The 18453-nt window shown below is 46.8% G+C and overlaps 5 protein-coding genes across 7 annotated transcripts; 3 read left to right on the forward strand and 2 right to left on the reverse strand.

Moving 5' to 3' along the window:
• Positions 1 to 144: 144 nt before the first annotated feature.
• Positions 145 to 2712, forward strand: LOC9645743 (G-type lectin S-receptor-like serine/threonine-protein kinase At1g34300). The gene has a single exon (XM_024666465.1). It carries the CDS (start codon positions 145 to 147, stop codon positions 2710 to 2712), a length of 2568 nt encoding a protein of 855 aa, XP_024522233.1.
• A 1880-nt stretch (positions 2713 to 4592) lies between these two features.
• Positions 4593 to 7262, reverse strand: LOC9645423 (katanin p60 ATPase-containing subunit A1). The gene is made up of 8 exons (XM_024666478.1): positions 7092 to 7262; positions 6245 to 6773; positions 5994 to 6191; positions 5698 to 5942; positions 5480 to 5632; positions 5341 to 5428; positions 4971 to 5282; positions 4593 to 4880 (listed from the first exon to the last, which is right to left on the reverse strand). Exons 1-7 carry the CDS (start codon positions 7208 to 7210, stop codon positions 5004 to 5006), a joined length of 1611 nt encoding a protein of 536 aa, XP_024522246.1. The 5' UTR covers positions 7211 to 7262; the 3' UTR covers positions 4593 to 4880; positions 4971 to 5003.
• A 938-nt stretch (positions 7263 to 8200) lies between these two features.
• Positions 8201 to 11355, forward strand: LOC9645744 (myosin-11). 3 transcript variants are annotated; one of them, XM_024666475.1, is made up of 15 exons: positions 8201 to 8273; positions 8325 to 8394; positions 8452 to 8486; positions 8568 to 8681; positions 8737 to 8814; positions 8870 to 8938; positions 8994 to 9149; positions 9197 to 9323; positions 9380 to 9453; positions 9500 to 9589; positions 9643 to 9747; positions 9803 to 9928; positions 10009 to 10097; positions 10166 to 10238; positions 10339 to 11355. In XM_024666475.1, exons 1-15 carry the CDS (start codon positions 8238 to 8240, stop codon positions 10516 to 10518), a joined length of 1422 nt encoding a protein of 473 aa, XP_024522243.1. In that variant the 5' UTR covers positions 8201 to 8237; the 3' UTR covers positions 10519 to 11355. The 3 variants fall into 3 exon arrangements, with proteins under 3 accessions (XP_024522243.1, XP_024522245.1, XP_024522244.1); XM_024666477.1 differs by having other exon boundaries at positions 8202 to 8273; positions 10293 to 10450; XM_024666476.1 differs by having other exon boundaries at positions 8202 to 8273; positions 10304 to 10382.
• A 1042-nt stretch (positions 11356 to 12397) lies between these two features.
• LOC9645424 lies at positions 12398 to 15876 on the forward strand. The gene is made up of 15 exons (XM_024666459.1): positions 12398 to 12893; positions 12941 to 12994; positions 13048 to 13097; positions 13165 to 13261; positions 13326 to 13394; positions 13451 to 13522; positions 13584 to 13691; positions 13760 to 14221; positions 14269 to 14352; positions 14404 to 14843; positions 14921 to 15020; positions 15068 to 15127; positions 15182 to 15274; positions 15332 to 15451; positions 15513 to 15876. Exons 1-15 carry the CDS (start codon positions 12765 to 12767, stop codon positions 15816 to 15818), a joined length of 2244 nt encoding a protein of 747 aa, XP_024522227.1. The 5' UTR covers positions 12398 to 12764; the 3' UTR covers positions 15819 to 15876.
• LOC112343286 (pentatricopeptide repeat-containing protein At4g02750-like) lies at positions 15844 to 18337 on the reverse strand. Its single transcript, XM_024666460.1, has 2 exons — positions 18084 to 18337; positions 15844 to 18024 (listed from the first exon to the last, which is right to left on the reverse strand). The coding sequence occupies exon 2, from the start codon at positions 17888 to 17890 to the stop codon at positions 15971 to 15973; it is 1920 nt and encodes a 639-aa protein (XP_024522228.1). The 5' UTR covers positions 17891 to 18024; positions 18084 to 18337; the 3' UTR covers positions 15844 to 15970.
• Between the last annotated feature and the right edge of the window lie 116 nt (positions 18338 to 18453).

Consider the following 18453-nt stretch of genomic DNA (forward strand, 5'->3'; position numbering starts at 1 on the left):
AAAGTAGCTGACTTTCACAACGATTGACTTGGGCTTTGATCAATTCAATCCGGGAACGTAACTCCATACGAAAGAATCACATAGCTTAAAACGATAGAACTGCCAAAAAGAAGAAAAACTTGGTGAGAGAAAGCTTTGGAAAACATGAAACTACTTACTCTCATGCTGCTGCTCTCTTCGATTTACTACAGCAGAGTCCTCGCCGACTTCTTGCGCGGAAGCACTGTCACAACAGGAAGCCCTTGGAGATCACCCGGAGGAACCTTTGGATTTGGATTTGTAATGAGCACCCGGAACTTCAATCTAGCGATCTGGTATGATATAGATCCGAAGAAGACTGTCATCTGGATGGCAATGGCAAACGGGCAGCTGATCCAGGTGAGTGAAAATGCCAAGCTTGAGTTGAAAGCCGAGGGAGGACTTTCCGTCACTGATGGCAGCTCCGTCCCCTTGTGGCAAACCAATCCCGGACAGTGTTGTGCTGAAAGTGCTGCGCTGCTCGAGAACGGGAACTTAGTTGTCCTTGGGAAAGACAAGAAAGTTGCATGGCAGAGCTTCGACTCTCCAACGAACAACCTTTTGCCCGAGCAGCAGCTCCGCACGCAAGGAAATCCGTCCTTGGGATACATGAGGTTGATTTCCCAGTCTGGAGCATACCAGCTTGTTCTCAACAGTGGTCAGGTGCTGCTCAAGAACTTAAAGCTGGAGATCCCGCAAAAGTACTGGTCTATCGCGAATCCGACACTGAACTCCACCATGACTTGCCTGGATGACGAAACCGGAGAGCACGTCTTGAACAACAATGCTTGCCAGCCTGATCGTTCTCTCAAGTTCCCGGCCGTCATGAACTTGAGCTCTCAAGGGGTCCTTTCCTTTTACGACGCAACTGGAAAGAGCTGGGCATCAGGATCAATGAGTTCACAAGACTACGCGCTTGACTATGACGATGCGAATGTGTTGAGGAGACTTACGCTGGACGACGATGGCAATCTCAGGATCTACAGCTTCGGCCCGAAGAACAAGAGTGGCTCCTGGAGCGTCGTCTGGCAAGCCGTCATGCTCGAGTGCGACATCTTTGGAACATGTGGACCTTTCGCTCTCTGCACCTACAGGCCCACAAAAATTTGCAGCTGTCCTCCTGGATTTCACCGAGTTGATCCAAACGACGAATCGAAGGGTTGTGACTACGATATACCTCTGGGAGCTTGTCAAAACTCCCCGAACTCGGTGAAGCTCGTCCAGGTGAACCGAGCAGACTACTACTTCAACGATTACAACTTCGACTCGAGCATCAAGTCGCTCGAGAAGTGCAAGGACACCTGCATGCAAGATTGTAAGTGCCTGGCAGCCGCGTACAAGTACGACGGCACGGGCTTGTGCTTCCTCAAAGGCAACTCCAACAAGCTCTATAACGGTAAGCAGACCTTGAACGAGATGAACATGGTGTTTATGAAGCTGTCGAGCCTGGACACATCTGCAGCCGACGACCAGCACGATCCCTTCCTCGCGGATGCAAACGCCACGGTGAGTGACCAAGCCATGCCAAAGATAAATAAACGGACAGTCTACCTCTCGCGGCACCTCCAGTCCATCATTCTGTCCGTGGCCATCGTCGAGTTCGGGCTGTTTGCCACTGGAGCCGCGATCGTGGCGGCTGTGTGGAAGAAAACCTCCCGCAAGAAATGGGAGGAGATGACGGCAGAGATCGAGGGGCTCCCGACCAAGTTCACGTATCGCCAGCTCCAGGATGCTACAGACAACTTCCGCGACGAGTTAGGCTCGGGAGGATTCGGGAGCGTGTATAGAGGAAACATACCGGAGAAAGGTGGCATTGTGGCCGTGAAGAAGATCACCACCGTGAACCAGGCCAAGAAGCAATTCAAGGCCGAGGTGAGCACGATTGGAAGAGTACACCACGTCAACTTGGTCCGCCTCCTCGGCTACTGTGCCGAGGGAGACCACCACCTCCTCGTCTACGAGTTCATGCCAAACGGTTCTCTCGACCACCACCTCTCGGCCTCGTCCTCGTTCGCTGCGTCGCAAGAGATCTTCTCAACCTGGGAGACACGACACTCAATCGCGCTGGGGATTGCCAAAGGATTGACGTACCTCCACGAGAAGTGTGGCGAGCGCATCGTCCACTGCGATATCAAGCCACAAAACGTGCTGCTCAACGAGAGCTTCCGGCCAAAGGTGTCCGATTTTGGGCTGGCGAGGATGATGACAAAAGAATCGATGAGCATCACCACCGTGCAAGGAACCAGGGGATACCTCGCCCCGGAGTGGCTCGAGAGCCAATCCATCACCCCCAAGGCCGACGTCTATAGCTTTGGGATGCTCCTGCTGGATATCTTGGGCGGCAAGAGGAAGGCCCTCATGGAGCTGGGCAGCGGAGACAGAGAATACGAGAATGCGCCACTGCCACCGCCCCGCGAGTGGTATTTCCCGATCTACGCCTTCCATAAGTACATGACCTCGGAGCTGGAGAGCGTTGCCGATCCAAACCTGGCGAGCGGCAGCGTGGATTGGGAGCAATTCGAGACGGCGCTCAAGATCGCGCTGTCGTGCATCCACCAGGATCCAGGATCTAGGCCAGCGATGAGCCGCGTGGTGCAGATCCTGGAGGGCAAAGCGGAGGCACCGCCGCCGCCATTTCCAGACGCTGGCGAAAATGATCTGTTCGTGGCGCTGCAAACCTCGACTATATGCTAGGACTTTAAATATTAAATTATTTGAATTTGTGAGGTTCAAATGCAATGAATTTAATGAGATTTTAATATTTGTTAGATTGAACCACTCACTCTTATATATAACTTAGGGTTTTTGGGCTAATTAATATATATATTTCTGTATTTCCTTTTCATATTATGCACTCATAAATTGAAAGTATTATATAAAAATAATAAATAAAATTTAAAAATATTATGGTTATAGACAAGATAATTGATATACCAAATAGACATATATGAAAAACTGATGTAAAATCTTTGAAAACCTCTTTATATCCAACCATTCACTATTCCCATTTTATAAAAGGACTGTACAAGTGAGAGGTGAGCATTTTGGTTTCATATTTCAAATAGAACAAAGTTAATGGAATAACATGAAATGAAAAAAGGTGATGGAGTAGATGTTTGTGATTTTTATGGCTTTTGACTAATTCCTTGGATCATCCTTTCATTATCTAAGTTTAAATATGGTTAAGATTAAGCCAAACCCAAGCCAAGACATGCCCGCTCATGCTGGATTCTAATTAAAAGAAAAATATTTATTTTTATTTTTATTTTAAGAAAAATATGATCTAGCTGTTGAAAATAACAAGAATAAGAATGGTGATCAATTGCAGCATCTTAGGTGTGGGTAGAGGTGCCTAATTTCATTGCAAGAAAGTGTGAAAGCCAAGCCAACCTAGCTCACCCTATATGAACTCTCCTGTCAACTCACTATTGCTGGGCTGGATTCTAGATTGAAGGTATTAAGCCCTTCAACCAAGACAGACCTTTTGGTCCTCCAGAACCATGAAAGTAAACCCAATAATAAAGAGGTTGGCATTGACATCAATGCTTTTATAGACTTCTAAAAAGAATATGACATAGCTGTTGAAAATAGCAAGACTAAGAGGTGTTGACCAGAACTTAATCAATTGAAGCATCTTTTGGAAATCCACACTATTTTCACAAATAACATCCAAGTACAATAATGATCTAGCTGCTAATTTCTTGAGCATTGCAAGAAAGTGTGAAATGAAAGACAAAAGAACCAGAATATACTTATTTACTTTGACCTTGAAAAGAAAAAGAAAAGTTATTCTGAGAATATTCTCTTAGACTAGGTTAAAGGTTAAAAGGAGATTTACAGCTTACACATATATTACATAAAAACTTTTGCATTAGGAAATTTGTGGTCCATAGAGATCTAGGTGAGATGTTTGATGTTAACATATATACACCTATTCATATGCCCATGTGGCATAAGGATGGGCATCTAGATAAATTCAACTTTGAGAATATTCTTTTTTAATCTAGGTGTTAAAAACCATTTTAATCAATTAAACCAATACTTTCTAATTAAATTTACTGAGTATTATTATTATTACAATTTTAAGAAAATATTTTTATTAAATATTAATTTTTGCTGTAAAATTCAATAAATAATATTGAATATTCTTTCTTATTCGATATATTGTAAATCACTTACCAACTCTGCTAAAATAATGATGGTTAGCCATCCAAATTCTTTTAAATCAATGTATAGATAAATGTTTATTCTTTCAATAAGGTTTATTATGAGCTTATTATTGTTATTCTCAAAGTTAAGAGCAAAAGTATTAAAAGCATAAGCCGGATAATTATTCAAGGATGTGGGAGGATGGTAGGCATCATTAGAAGCTGAGAGTCTCATGCAGACACTGTGGATGGAAGTAATGATGGAATTAGTGGAAGTGTAAGGTGGTGGATTGCTTTTAAAAAATCTGGGAATGCTTGTGGAGTGGCTGTGTAGAGCATCTGCATGATGGCATTCTGCTGAAAGAGGCTAAACGAGAGGAGAAAGAAGCATAAGGGTGGACGATTTCTAAACTACTGGACATGACAGGAGCAAATGTTACAATTAAGCAACTTTCAACTAAGCCTAAGCTTAACCTCTGAGGAAAGAAGTGTCTTGTTCAATCTATGGTGTCCAGGAGAAAAACTTGTTTCATTTTTTTCATCTCATAGATGTTCCAGCTCTCTGTCCTGCTTGCTTTTTAGTCACGCCAGGGATGTTCAAGTGTAGAGCCAACTTCAGGGCGCGATAATCTCGGACTTTGGTACCGCCGGGGATGCTTGGGATTGCATGCCTTACGTACCAGATACGTCGAAGTGGCGATGCTTCGTTTCTCTCTGCAGGAGCCACAGACACTATGAGGATAGTGCACTAACTGCGAAGCAAAAACCCGGCAAGCAACTTACGGAATGAAATCGAAAACGCACCTTGTTAGCTTACACGGTGCTGCTGTTTAATGCTTAGGCGGAACCAAACTCTGCGAGCCACTTCTCGTGCCTTTCAATGTCTGCCATCGACACACTTCTCGAGATCTTGGACAGTGCCTCCTCAAAATCGCACATCGCAACCGGGTCGTGGATGTCATCCTTTTTCATGTTCTTTATCTCGTCTCTCGTCTTTCCAGCAATCTTTCGCCGCATGCCGTTCATGGATGCGTCTCGACAGATGTTCGTCAGGTCGTCTCCACTGTACCCTTCTGTTCTTCGTGCTACTTCTTCGATATCGACATCCGGAGCCACCTGGTGATACGAGGTATTTGAATAAAACAGGACTGAAACTGCATCTGCGACTCCATACCTCCACGCTCTTCAAGTTTATGCGAATCAATTCCCGTCTGCTTTCTTGGTTTGGAAGTGGGATATAAATCCTTTTCTCCAGCCGCCTCCTGCCAATGGTGGTATGTAAAAACAAAACTGGAGAGGATATCAAATATCACCTGAGAGCCTCGTCAATGTCCCACGGGAAGTTTGTAGCTGCCAGTACCATGACAATCTTCTTCTCGCCATCCTCACTGCTGTTATTTACTCCATCAATTTGTACCAGAAGCTCTGATTTTACTCTTCTGGATGACTCGTGTTCTCCAGATGCCCTACAACACAATAGCATATATCACGCAAGATTAACGGGAAGAAAAGATGGATAAAAACTTCTCACCCTCGGGCGTTGCACAGGGAGTCGATTTCATCAATGAAAATCGTGCTCGGAGCATAGGCCCTGGCAAGGTCGAACAAGCAGCGGACCATTCGCTCACTTTCTCCACGCCACTTAGAAGCCAAAGTTGCCGAGGAGACGTTGAAAAACGTCGTCCCGCATTCAGTAGCCACGGCCTTTGCCAAGAGAGTTTTCCCAGTACCTGGTGGCCCAAACATCAGAACACCTTTCCATGGACGACGAATTCCCTGACAGAAAAAATCGTTAAGTCTTCTAGGTAGTGACATAGTCAAGCTCACCTGGAAAAAATCAGGCATCCAGAGAGGTAAAACCACGGCTTCTTCAAGCAGTCGCTTTGCTTCACTAAGCCCGGCAATGTCCTCCCAGTGCACCCCCGGCGAGCTTTCCAACACGTCCCTTTCGAGCATGGCAGCCAACTCCTGATCAGGGCCATCGTAGCGACCCCTCCTGGCTTTACCATCCTCCTCTTCTCCACTCTGAAAGACAAAATGAGACACCAAACAACAAACGGGAAAATTCGGGCGCTTACCGTCGACTCCCGCTTGCTCGGAGTTGATCTTCCAGTATTCGTTGCCTTTCTGGTGGCTTGAGAAGAGTTACCAGCAGCTTTACTACCTGCAGCCGCTCCAGCAGCGGCCGCTGTTCGACCAGAAGCACCAGAAACACTTGTTTTCCCACCTCTTGCCATCTTGCTGTTGTTGTTGTTGTTGTTGTCTCCACTCTTCCGAGCCCACGAAGAAGAGCGGTTGTCTCCCATGGACTTTTGCGCCGCCAGTTGGCCTGCCTTGGTCGGTCTCCTGCTTCCATATTGTTCTCGAGCGTCTCTAGCAGGCGGCCTCCAAACATCCGGATCGTCAGGATAGCTGTCTTCTCCAGAAAAGTTCATTGCCATGAATGACTTTGAGACCAGCCGAGGAGAGCCAGGGCCTCCTGGAACCTCTTTGAACGCCTGCTTCTCGGCATCCAGCTGCTTGACAAGGTCCACTTCTTCTGCTAGCTCCTTCTTGCACTTAAGCCACTTCCCTCGAATACTTGAATCGTCCACCGTATTCAAATGCCTGGAATAAAAAAAAAACTATAGGCTTTGAAAGAAAGTTTCTACTGAACAAGCACAAGAAGCCCAAGAACTCTTTAGCTCCAGAAGCAACATAGAAGGAAACTTGAGCTAAAGAATGGATCCTTTGACAATGCAGCTCCTAGCATAGGTATCAAAATGGTCTAAGCAGCTCCAATCACAAAAACCTCAAGCAAAACCAAGGAAATCCGGGAGAAATCCCACAATGTAGCTCCGCCAAGCATCACACAGGCATCCCAAAGCGAGCTAGAGGCAGATCTATCGAAATGCAGGGCGGATGCCGAGGGACACGGCCACTTACTTGTTGATCTGCGCGATTGCGCCATCGTAGAAGATGATAGAAGTGTCGTAAGATCCCTCCAGCGCGTACTCGCGCGCCAACTTGAGATGCTCCTGGAGCCCCGCTATGGCGCCTACCATTTCCCCCCTTCTACTCGCATTCTAGGGTTCTAGGGCTTGCTCGAGAGCAGGGTTACCGCTGGCGTGGAGCCCGCGTGGAGCCCACGTGGAGCCGTACCTTTGAAACAAAATGAGCGGGAAACGCTCGAGATAGCGAATTTGGAGAGCTTGGAATCTCCTGTAGAGAAACACGACTTTAGCGAGACAATGGGGAAGAACTAGGAACTCCAGCAACTTCTTTGAGGCACGAAAGAGAAAAAGAGCAAACTCTTGGTCGTTTTTGCCTAGCAGAATACGAAGGCTTGTTTGGATGAGACCATTCAATCCAAGCTAGCTTACCGGGACTCGATCTGTATAGAGATCATTCGAAAACCATCAGATGAAAACATGCCTGCTGAGCATACAAGGAACTTACCAGCAAGAAGCGGTACGTTTTAGATCAACGCATGGTTCCTTTCCTTGCCTGTGACCTACAAAACATTAGAAACAGCGATGCATTGAAACAAATATCCATTAGGAGTACCGTCACGAACAGTGATATACCGAAACCTCCCATCGGCATAGCGATCTTCAGGAAAAGGAAGTGGAGAACGTCCTGTCCATCACAGAAACTCAGAACTAGAAGAAATAAGCATAGAAACAACGGAAGAAAGCGTAGCTTACCTCCAACCATGTTTGCCTATGATCGAAAAAGCTCGAGAACACAGCGTAGCGTTTTCTCCCTCCACTGTAAATGCTCCGCCACCATACTCATGGACGGTGAAACGAACATTAAATCCAGAAGGAGCGATATCTTCCACTTGCGTATTCCCATCCAAGCAAGAAAAACCTTATTTCTCAGCGCTAGAGATTGCTCTCAAAAGAATTCTTGGAAGGAAGAAGACTCATTGCAAGGATTCTCGCAGAGAAGATTTCCATTCGCATAGTCGTGAATCCTCCGAGGCGCAGTGATGGTGACGGAAATGGAGCTTGTAGTCCACCATCGCGACTCGAGAGGAAATAGGAATTATTCTAGCACAAAATATTTAGGGCTTTGTCTGTCCAGTCCATGGAATCGCATCACGCTTCGCTGGGGCGCCGCAAGGTGAGCTCGCCGCCGTGGAATCCGCATTGCTCTAACGTTGATCCAGTGTAGCTGGAGGAGATCCGGCAAAAGAAAGCGACGGAGAAGAATTCCGCGAAGCAATCGGAGCTAATTCCATCAGGTAGAGGCTCGAAACACCATGAATCTCATGTTTTTTGCTTTCTCTTTCTTGTTCTAGGCCAGGATCAGGATGTCGAGGGTCTCAAACAAGAGGTGAGAGTTTTTCTTATCTTTGAGAAGAGAGAACTTATTTGTGAGTGAATATTATAGTTAAGTTTTAGTTTTTATCTGCAGCTAGAAGCAACTCAAAACGAACGAAATGCGCTGCAAAGGCAATTGGACGAGAAGATCGAGAAAATACAAGTTCTTGTCCGGGACCTTCAAACTTTTCAAGCTTCAGCCAGTAACGTATGTGCTTGTTAGTCTTCATGTCTTGTAAGATTCTAAGTTTTCTTCCTCGCAGGATGCAAAGCTTGTTTCGGAGCTGAAGCAGTCTGTAAAAAATCTTACTGTTGATAGAGATGCCGCCATTACATCCAAGGTAGGCTTTATACGTCATTGCTTCAAGCAACAAGGGAAAGCTTCGATTTTGCTAGGAAGATGTTACAGCTCAGCTGCGTCTCGCAAGAAAAAGACTCCAAGAAGCCGAGAACGAGCAGTACAAGGTCCATTAGCTTGTCACAAAATACTCTTTGCAGAAAGCTAACCTCCACTTGCCAGGCCGAAGAAGATGCTGCTGTTTTGAGAGCAGAGCTGAAGCAATTGCAACAGCAGATGGAGCACTCAGCCAGCTCTCAGTCTTTCCATGCAACAATGCTTACAGACCAATATGCAATCAGCGACCAAGAGCACAAGGCCGTCAAAGAGGAGCTCCATGTAGGTTCCTGCAAGTTTTTGCGTTTCTTACTTCTCTTCTGCTACAGGATGCGCTTTTCCAGCTTCAAAACAATCGGCAACTGTTGGCCATGGAGCAGCAAAAGGTTGCTCAACTTCTTGCTGAGAAAAAAGAGCTCGAAGCTGCTCTTGCGTCATCCCGGAACAATGAAGCCGGTACGAAGTTTTCCCGTTCCTTATTTTTAATCCATGTCTTGCCTGTCTGCCAACAGAAGCAAAGCGAGCACTTGCGAATGCTGCAAGCACTACCGAACAACAATTCACGAGTAACAAATGGAAGTCCAAGGTTCGTTTTCCTTGGCACGGTAAAATTCTTAATAGTTTTGCTCCAGGTGGACAGAGGGAAATACGAGCAACACCTTCGTGAGCTTGCCTCTATGGTTGAACGACTTGAAAATGGCCGGCAGAAGCTGCTCGCAGAGGTAGAAACGCTTCACCAGTATTTCTAATGGTAGCCTTTTTCTTTCTTTGCTAGATTGACCGGCAGTCCCTGGAGATTGAAAAGCTCTTCATGGAAAACGAAGGTCTAGTGAGTGGGTTAAACGAAACCTCGGAGATTGCAGCACAATGGGAACGCCAGGTACTCGAGACAAAAGAACTTTCAGAACTCTAACAAATCCTTTTGTTTTTCCCAGCTTCGTGAGTGCGCTAAACAGAACACAGAGCTAGAAAACAAGTTGCAAGCGCATCAAACATTATCCCAACTAGAGGATTTGGTCAAGGAGGAGGATTTGTCATCGACAGAAATACCAAAACTTAAGGTAACGCGCTGGCCGCTTGCTCGTCTTTTTGTCTGTGGAGTCTTAAACTCTCGGCTCTGGTGTTTTTCTTCTCCCTGCAGATGGATTTAACAAAAGCATTGGGCGAAAGAGACCAGCTGGCTTTGGAGTTGGCGAGTGTCAGGATCACCTTGAATGGATTCAACAGACTGTAAGCTTTTCTCCTTTGTTTTTGCTTTGTTTGGTTTTTTTCAGAGTTTTTTAACAGGCTGCTTGCAGATATAATCCGGTGCTCTCCAGCCTGGAGACGAGGCTTGTACAAATCAAACAAAACTCCGCGCAGCAAATCGATGTAAGTTTCTAAGGATATATGTGGAAGTCTCCGTATGTTTCTAATCTTTTTAAGGCCCGGCAAAGGGTGTCTCTTCGTTCTTCTTGCTTCTATGTGACAGCCTTTTAAGTACACGCACAATGAAAGATCGAGGGCATTAGGGCTTTTCATCTTGTGGTGGTCGAGTTTTGAAGTACAATGCGGCAGCGCGCTGGAAGTTTTTGCGCTCTCGATCGCAGCAATCGTGGCCGTATTCCGTGCTGGGCAGCTCCATTTTCGAGGTAGGGATCTGAATTGCTAGGCTCTCGGGAAGAAGATGAGCTAAACTCTTGGCCGGGAGGATCTTCTAGAGATTCCAGTGCTCTTGAGTGATGAAGTGGGTCTCCTGGAGAGAGACGGGAAGGAGGAAATAGATCAGTGGAGCACAATGGGACCGAGCAGAGCGTAGTATAATTCATGTTTAGTGGGGATGGAAGTCATGGCGGATCGGTAGCGGTTCAAATAGAAGGCTTTCGCTACAATGGCAAGGGACTCAAGAGAAAAGTGTCCGAGGTGCAAGGCACTGTTTTGACAGTGTCCGAGGAGGAAGAGGATTGCGAGTCCGAGGTTCTGGGAGGAGCTTATGGGAACTTGCAAGAGATCTTGGCAAGAAAGGAGAGGAACAAGAAGAAGAAGAAGAAGAAGAAGCAGGGATTTGACGAGGGATTTCCTTGCGAATCAAACTTTGTAGCTGTGGATGAAGAAGTCAGCACGACGACATCCTTGGAGACCGAGGATCAGCGGCGCTGGCAGGAGCAGCAGCAGGGGAAGCAAGAGGAGTGGATCTTCGCGCGGCGGATTGGCAGGGTGGACGAGGAAGAAGTGAGCAGCGGGGACGAGTTTATGGAGTTTTGCGAGGAAGAAGATGGGGTAAAGATCGTCGCCAGTGATGATGCCAATGGCGATGACGAAGAAGATCGTGACAAACCCGGCTCGACTTACATCCTCTCGTCTGGGCGACAGACATCCCAAGTTGAGAAGAAGATCCCCACCATTGACGACGAGTTTGAGGAGTACTTTCGCCAACTCATGCTTTGATATAAACAAGAAAAGTTCCAGTGAGAACATTAAACCCTAATGGAATATTCTACGGATTTGAAAATGATTTGCTTGCGTGTAATTGATCCAGTCTAAGATTCCCGGACGTGGAAGAAGCAACCATGCAGTCGCCGACAAGCGCAATCCCTCCGACATTACCACTAAACCTAAAATCGACAAGCCGCCCCTCCTTTTCAAGCAACACCTAGGTCGCTCGCAATGTATCCAAGTGTGTGATCCAACATCAACGTCCTATTGTGGGGTGGATCATGCAAAATAGCGAGCCTTGACCTAAAATATTCGGGCTCGGCCCATAGATGATAAGCGCGACCACGTAACAAAAAAGACACCTGACCATCGAACAGCGTAAGAAAGTTGGTGGATTTGTCGGAAGCGGTCAACCAATTAGTTTTAATGCGACGTCCACTTCATCCATGGCGCGGGTGGCGTGGGCCGTACAGGTGGTCTCTGGCCGTACGGATGCAAGCGGCCAAAGCAACGTCCACATTTCTTGCCAGAGTGAATGTCCGTACGCCAACTCCTCCCAGGGAGCGGAGATCACGGGTCTCCCTGCCGTGCCCTAAAATCCGTGCGTTGTATCCGCCCTAAAGAGAGGAAAGTCTGAGCTCCACGGGTACCCCAGTCACTCTGACTCAATGCAAGTGTAAGTGGGCCTCTAGATTGGATAACACAATATTATACATTACAACTATACACTGTATTTTATCATTATTTTCGAGGAGCTAAAATTTATCTACACGCGGACGTGGCAGGAGTACGAAGCTGGTATTCCCTGGGCACGTTTACAGGGTGATTCGTTATTTGAATTGCAAGCTTGCGGGGGATATGCCTTCGCGGGGACTGGCCACTGCACGTGGCCATAAACCAGTTTGCACGGCAAAGTTATGGCCCAAAGTGGCGCCGCGCAGAGCCGTTAGATTCCCGGGATCGTGCGGCTGATGGATGGAATGATTATGTGTATGGGGTATGGGTAAAGTGGGCGTGTAAGTGTGTGTAACTTTCAGTGGTTGCCCAGTCGCATTCTTCTTAGGTAAAGACGCGAAGCTCTCTTTTGTTTCTTTAGGAGGTTTTTTGTTTTTTAGGGTAGGAGAAGGCGGCTTTCTTGCATCTGGCGATGGTGGAGCGATCGCGAGCTCTAGCGAGCGAATAGCCTTGCGCCAGGGAGAAGGTTTTGTTTCGCAGGGAAATTTGGCAATGCAGGGCACTTCTGCGCGTGATGGTGCGTAATCTCGGTGGAATTCGTCCAAATCTATGGATTGGATCTAGAAATTCTCTCCCCCCTGCCTCGCGAAGCAAGGAATCGCCGCTGCCGGCCTTCTTCTCTCGCTTGGAGTGGCTTGGCTATCGATTGCTTCTCCTCAATCTCGTCCTTCCCTCCCATTCTTCGTGCTTCTTGAGTGATATTTTGGAGGGAATCAATGGAGAAAGGAATCCGGGACAGGGCAGTAAATGTATCGGTGGCGCCGTGAAGCAAACGAAGGGAAAAGAATGCCCGACAAAGGCGCGGTGAAAGTGTTTGGTCCTTGCCAAGCGCCTCTCCAGACAACATACAGAAATGATAGTATCTTTAGTCCTTTGGTACGTACCATTCTCATAATTGGAGTTTTCCAACGCTTTGTTTGTAGGATTCTTTCAAACGCGCGCACTCTGCTTGCTCTAATGGAGGCTTTGGACACACTGTAAGCTTTCACGAGTGTTTCCAAGTTTCTCCAGCAATTTTTTTGCTCTACAGATGATCTGCGCACAGCTCTTGACCAATGTAGCCTCCGGGATGAGTGACAGGTATAGTGGTCTTGTATTGTTCATCACAGGAACTAACACTTTACTCTTGTGATGCGATGCGATGCAGCAATTCTCCTCAAAAGCAGACGAGGAAGAAGCACAAAGGGCGGCACGCCACGGACGCAAAGGTCCACGGTGAGCCGCTGGAGCGAATCGATGAAGAGGTACTGATCTGTTTCATGTTTTTCGGATTAGCCTTGAGAACTCTTTGAAACTCCACCGTTTCAGGATTTGTGCGCAGAGGATTCTAGACGGAGGGACGCCTCCCGGCGCTTGTTTTCGTCATCCAGTGACGTTGTAAGCTTTATTCTTCTGCTAACAGGAAAAGCATCCCTGACGCTAGTCAGTTTTAGACTGTTGCCAACTCCATTGAAGCAATCAGGAAGGAAGGCTTGCGTGTGCGCCGTTCTCGTCTCGAGGAGGACGTGAGTTTTAATGGTTTTGTGCATTGAATGAATAGCTAATGCAGCGATTTCTAATTCGCAGATATTGAGGCTTCACAAGCGTTTAAGAAATGAGCTAGATCTGCGCGAAGCGCTTGAAATTGCCTTATCCGATGCGTCCGCGGCCATCCCTGAACATGTTCCTCTGAAGGTTTATATCTTATTCCTTGATTATATAACCAGTTTTGCATAAAATATATCGTTGACTGATTGATGCAGGTGCGCAAACTACTGCAAGATATTGCAATTCTCGAAGTCACTGTTCTAAGCTTGGAAGACCAAGTGCTGGCATCCCAGTGGCAGCTGTGTAAGGAACGTAAAGAAAGTGCTGCAATTCAGAACTCTGCTCCATCGTCGTTCAGGCACAGCAAAACATTCGACAGGATCCCGCAAGCTCAATGTTCACAAAATTTATTTTGTCAAGAGGATCCTTCGTGCAGCGCTCTAGTAGACGAACTCTCGCCTGTAACCCCAGGTCTACGAAAGTCCTCTAGCCGTCTTTCGAGGTACAGCGATGCTGAAAGTTCAGAACAACAGGAAGATTCCCCCTACGAGCATGGGAATCTAGCTTTGACAATCTCGGGAGAGCCAGATACTCCAAGACGATCAAGCTTTTGGAGTAACTGCTCTGACGAAGACTACGGGCAGTCACATAAAAGAGAAAAATGCGACTCCCTTGAGGTACTTCTTGCAAGCTCTTTGGCAAAACTGTGAGCTTTTTTCTGCAGAGCGAGAGGATAAAACATAGAAAACATCAACGAAAGAAGACTAGGCAAAAGCATTCTGAGCTAGTCGCTTGTTCAAGTTGCCCTGTAAGCTACAGTTTTGTTCTCTGATGTCATTTTACCTTGTATTCTCGACAGGAAACTCCTCCACAAGAGTTTGATGACACAATGACGCTATCCCGGAGGAGTAGCTTGCTTTTAAAAGGCCTCGCTTTACATCCTAATCGGCTTTCGGAGAAAATGCTTCGCTGCATGATGGATATATATTGCCACCTTTCAGACACTGCGCCTTTCACCGCGTCTTCGTCACCGACCTCGCCTTTTACGCAAGCGATCACAACACCTTCTATGTCATCGCTTTCAGAATCTTCGTTTCTGTCTTTTGGTAAAAGCCCACTGGTTGAGTTGCCGAACAAGGAAGATGTTGTGGGATCCGAGAGCTTGTTTGATCCTTACAGGACAAAAGAGAAGCTATCCTGGGTGGATATTGGAGTTTATAGTTCGGCGTTGGAAATCAGGTGGATAGCTGTTGGCAAGGAACAGCTTGGATATGCTGCTCGAGCTCTTCGAGAATACAAGTACGTCTTTTTCTCTTTTTTTCCTTGTTTTTGTTCTTTCTTGCTTTTTCTTCTAACTTAACTTTTCTCCACGGCAGATTGTTGGTCGAACAACTAGCCAAAGTGGACATCTTGTCCATGGCACACGAAGAAAAACTAGCTTTCTGGGTGAATATTTATAACGCTCTAGTTATGCACGTAAGTATATATTAAGAATTTCCTCGTTTTACTGATCACAACTTCAGGGATACTTGGCGTACGGCATTCCGAATAGCGAGCTTAAGTCATTCTTCCTCCTGCAAAAGGTAGATGGAGTAATAAAATAGCTATGGACTTACCACGATCTCGTTCTTTTACAGGCATCGTACGTGATCGGTGGACACACCTTTACAGCGCTTGCTATTGAGTACCATTTACTCAAGCATAAAGCTCCTGCACATCGTCCGCAAATCGTAAAAACAAAGCATTTTATTGTTCTCGAGGCTAATTCACAATTGTCTACTTTTCAGGCCTTACTACTGGCACTACACAAAATCAAACTTACATTGGAACAAACGAGTTTTGCAGTCGATTATCCAGAACCTTTGACAGTGTTTGCTCTAAGCTGCGGTGCGCGATCTTCACCATTGGTAAGCTCGCAGTTGTATAGCTCTGTCATTCCAGATTGACAAACGGTTTGATTCTTTGCAGGTAAAGGTGTACACACCAGATAATGTTATTCAGCAGCTAAAGTCTTCGCTGCACGACTACATCCGAGCATCAGTTGGGCTCGGCGTGAGGGGTAAAGTCCTGATTCCCAAGCTGCTCTACACTTACGCGCACGAAAACATGGAGGACTCGAGCTTGCTCGCGTGGATTTACCTCCACCTCCCGAGCCCGCAGGTGGCTGTTATCAGGGAGTGCCTGCAACAGAGGCGTCACAGGTTCTTGAGCTCGAGGAATTTTTCAATCTTGCCCTTTGATTTTCGGTTCCAGTACCTGTTTCTTAGGAGCTGAGGGGAGAATGCAATCGTGTACCATATGTGAATAGAAGTAACTTATTCTTTGATTCTAATGATATATAGTTTTCTAGTGTGATGGAAGAACTTCCATCCTTTAAGCTTCGTACCTACAAAAGCGCTTGCTCACCTGTAAGTGAGTTTGGTTCTTCAATTTGCTACTTCTAACTTCTCTTTTACAGGAGCATCCTTTCCGAGTCTATAGATGCTAGACAGAAGAACATACGCCGCTCCATCTCCGGGCTCCAGCGCGAGGATCGAGCTCGTAGCACAGGCCCCGGTGTGGAAGTCCCGGTGGCCAGTGGAAGCTCCCAGCAAACACCGCCACTCGAGAGCCTCGGGAACGTAAGGCATGTTTGTGACAAGTTCCAACGCAGCATCCAGGTGACCACCTCGTCCCAGGAGATCAACCATGCAACAGTAGTGCTGCTTAGTGGGAGAGATCCCATAGTCGAGACCCATGGACACCATGTAGCTCCTTCCAAGGTAGAGCTTCCCGGTTTGGCTACAGGCATTGAGGATGGACACAAAGCAAGTTTGATCTGGGAGCTCCACAGCTTTCATCTCATGGAAGACGTTGAAAGCTTCGATCGCTCGAGCGTTTTGCGAGTAGCCTGTCAAGATGGAGCTCCACGAGACGGTGTCAATCTCTGGAAGCCTGTGGAACCATGCTGCGGCATCGTCCACGCGGCCGGACTGGGTATATCCGCCCAGCATCGCATTCCAAGATGCCAGGTTCCTGTGTGGCATGCGGCAATAGAAGAGCTCTTTGGCCTCGAGGATATGCCCGTTTTGGGCATATGCCACAAGCATCGCGTTCCAAGATACCAGATCTCTTTCAGGCATCAAAGAGAAGATTCTCAGCGTCTCGTCAAAGTGGCCGTGCTGCATGTAAGATGCAAGCATCACGTTCCAGGAAACTAAATTCTTTCCGGGCATCGAATCAAACGTACATGCGGCTTTCTCCAGATTCCCACTCTGGGCATATGCCGCTAGAATGGACGTCCACGAAACCACGTCCCGGTGTGGCATAGAATCAAAGACTAGGCAAACATTCTCCAGATCTTTTGCTTGTCCGTAAGCATCTAGCATAGCATTCCATGACACTAAGTCGCGCTCTAGCATGGCATCAAACACTTGCTTTGCTAGCCACATATGCCCTGACTGGGCATAGGCTACTAGTAAGGCCGTGGAAGATACCAGGTTGTGTTGCGGCATATTCTCCGCCAGCTCGATAGCGTCAAGAATATATGCGCTTTCTGTGTAGGCAGTGAGCAAGGTTGTGCAAGAGAAGAGGTCTTTTGCTCCCATCGCCGCAAGGATATCCTTTGCTTCTCGAATATACCCATTACGGGCATATGCCGAGAGCATCACGTTACACGATACCCTGTCGTGCTGTGGCATCTTGTCATAGAATCTTTTTAGAGCCTCGAGATTTCCTGTGTCGCAGTAGAGCTCCAGCATTGCCGTCCAAACAACGAGATCCTGCTGTGGCATCTCTTCGAACATTCTCTTGGCATCTTTAATATGCCCTTCGCGGGCACACGCTATTAGCACTGTCGTCCAGGAGACGAGATCCCATTGTGGCATATTCTCTAGGAACATTTTAGCGTTTTGGATGTCGCTGTTGGTCGAGTAGGCCGTGAGAAGAATATTAAAAGAGACGATGCTTCTCTGTGGCATCTCATTAAAGATCTCTTGAGCATTGAGCATATACCCGTTCTGGGCATATGCTGTGAGCATAGAGTTCCAACAGACCAGCGTGCGATTCGTCGCCCTGTTGAAGATTCCTCTGGCTCTTTCAAGGCATCCTGTTTTTCCATATGCAGCGATCATGACCGTGTGTGAGACGATGCTCGGTGACGGCATATTCTCGAACAGGCTCTCGGCATCTCGCAGATGCCCATTGCGGGCAAATGCATAGAGCATGATATTCCAGGTGAAGGAATCTTTCCATGGCAGGGAATCGAAGATCTTCTTGGCTTGCTTCGCGTTGCCCGACCTGCCGTACGACTGGATCTGCCTGTTCCCCGCGAGAAGCTCTTGGCTAGTATGGCATTCTTGGGTCATTGGGCGGCTTGGCTGTAGAGACGAGGCGAAACAATTGATATAATATGGATCAAAGTGGCAGACGAAGAACAAGATGGAGAGCTCATAAACAATTCTAGCTCAAAAGTGTTGCTGCTGTTGATCAATCTCTTCATCTGTAAGGTATCATTAATAATGACCATGATCAGGGCGAAAGAATTGATAAAGCGCTTACTTCTGGACCATCTCCATGACCACCACACCAAGCTGGTCATAGTTCAAGAATTTTTCATGACCACCACCAACATGGCTATCTTTGGTAAGCATGACAAGCTGCTTTGCCACACCAACAATCCCAAGGCTGCTCACACCATGAAGCCCAAAGCGTAAGCAAATCCTAAATATCAAGGTGTTTGAAACTCACAGTTCAAGAGCACTACGTATATGTATATTCAGCTTTAAGTTTCTTGAATAAATAAAATCCTATCGTTTTCTGTCATTCGATTATTCATTCCATTATGGGAAATGATATGTAAGGTTGTGCACGAGTTTGCTCCCATATCTTTTGCTTCGAATGTACCCATTATGGGCATATATGCGGAGAA

This window comes from Selaginella moellendorffii, unplaced genomic scaffold (genome assembly GCF_000143415.4).
Source record: "Selaginella moellendorffii unplaced genomic scaffold, v1.0 SELMOscaffold_141, whole genome shotgun sequence".
Classification (NCBI taxonomy): Eukaryota; Viridiplantae; Streptophyta; class Lycopodiopsida; order Selaginellales; family Selaginellaceae; genus Selaginella; species Selaginella moellendorffii.

What these genes read in the sequence shown, in the direction of transcription:
- LOC9645743 (XM_024666465.1), top strand. Translation starts at nt 145, where the DNA reads ATGAAACTACTTACTCTCATGCTGCTGCTCTCTTCGATTTACTACAGC.
- LOC9645423 (XM_024666478.1), bottom strand. Translation starts at nt 7,210, where the DNA reads ATGGTAGGCGCCATAGCGGGGCTCCAGGAGCATCTCAAGTTGGCGCGC. An exon ending in CGAGCAAGCGGGAGTCGACG is followed by an intron (nt 6,192 to 6,244) that starts GTAAGCGCCCGA and finishes TTTGTCTTTCAG; the next exon opens with AGTGGAGAAGAGGAGGATGG. An exon ending in TCCCTGTGCAACGCCCGAGG is followed by an intron (nt 5,633 to 5,697) that starts GTGAGAAGTTTT and finishes ATTGTGTTGTAG; the next exon opens with GGCATCTGGAGAACACGAGT.
- LOC9645744 (XM_024666475.1), top strand. Translation starts at nt 8,238, where the DNA reads ATGGAATCGCATCACGCTTCGCTGGGGCGCCGCAAG. An exon ending in TCGAGGGTCTCAAACAAGAG is followed by an intron (nt 8,487 to 8,567) that starts GTGAGAGTTTTT and finishes TTTTATCTGCAG; the next exon opens with CTAGAAGCAACTCAAAACGA. An exon ending in GGCAGAAGCTGCTCGCAGAG is followed by an intron (nt 9,590 to 9,642) that starts GTAGAAACGCTT and finishes TTTCTTTGCTAG; the next exon opens with ATTGACCGGCAGTCCCTGGA.
- LOC9645424 (XM_024666459.1), top strand. Translation starts at nt 12,765, where the DNA reads ATGTATCGGTGGCGCCGTGAAGCAAACGAAGGGAAAAGAATGCCCGAC. An exon ending in TTTCGTCATCCAGTGACGTT is followed by an intron (nt 13,395 to 13,450) that starts GTAAGCTTTATT and finishes AGTCAGTTTTAG; the next exon opens with ACTGTTGCCAACTCCATTGA. An exon ending in CGAGCTCTTCGAGAATACAA is followed by an intron (nt 14,844 to 14,920) that starts GTACGTCTTTTT and finishes TCTCCACGGCAG; the next exon opens with ATTGTTGGTCGAACAACTAG.
- LOC112343286 (XM_024666460.1), bottom strand. Translation starts at nt 17,890, where the DNA reads ATGACCCAAGAATGCCATACTAGCCAAGAGCTTCTCGCGGGGAACAGG.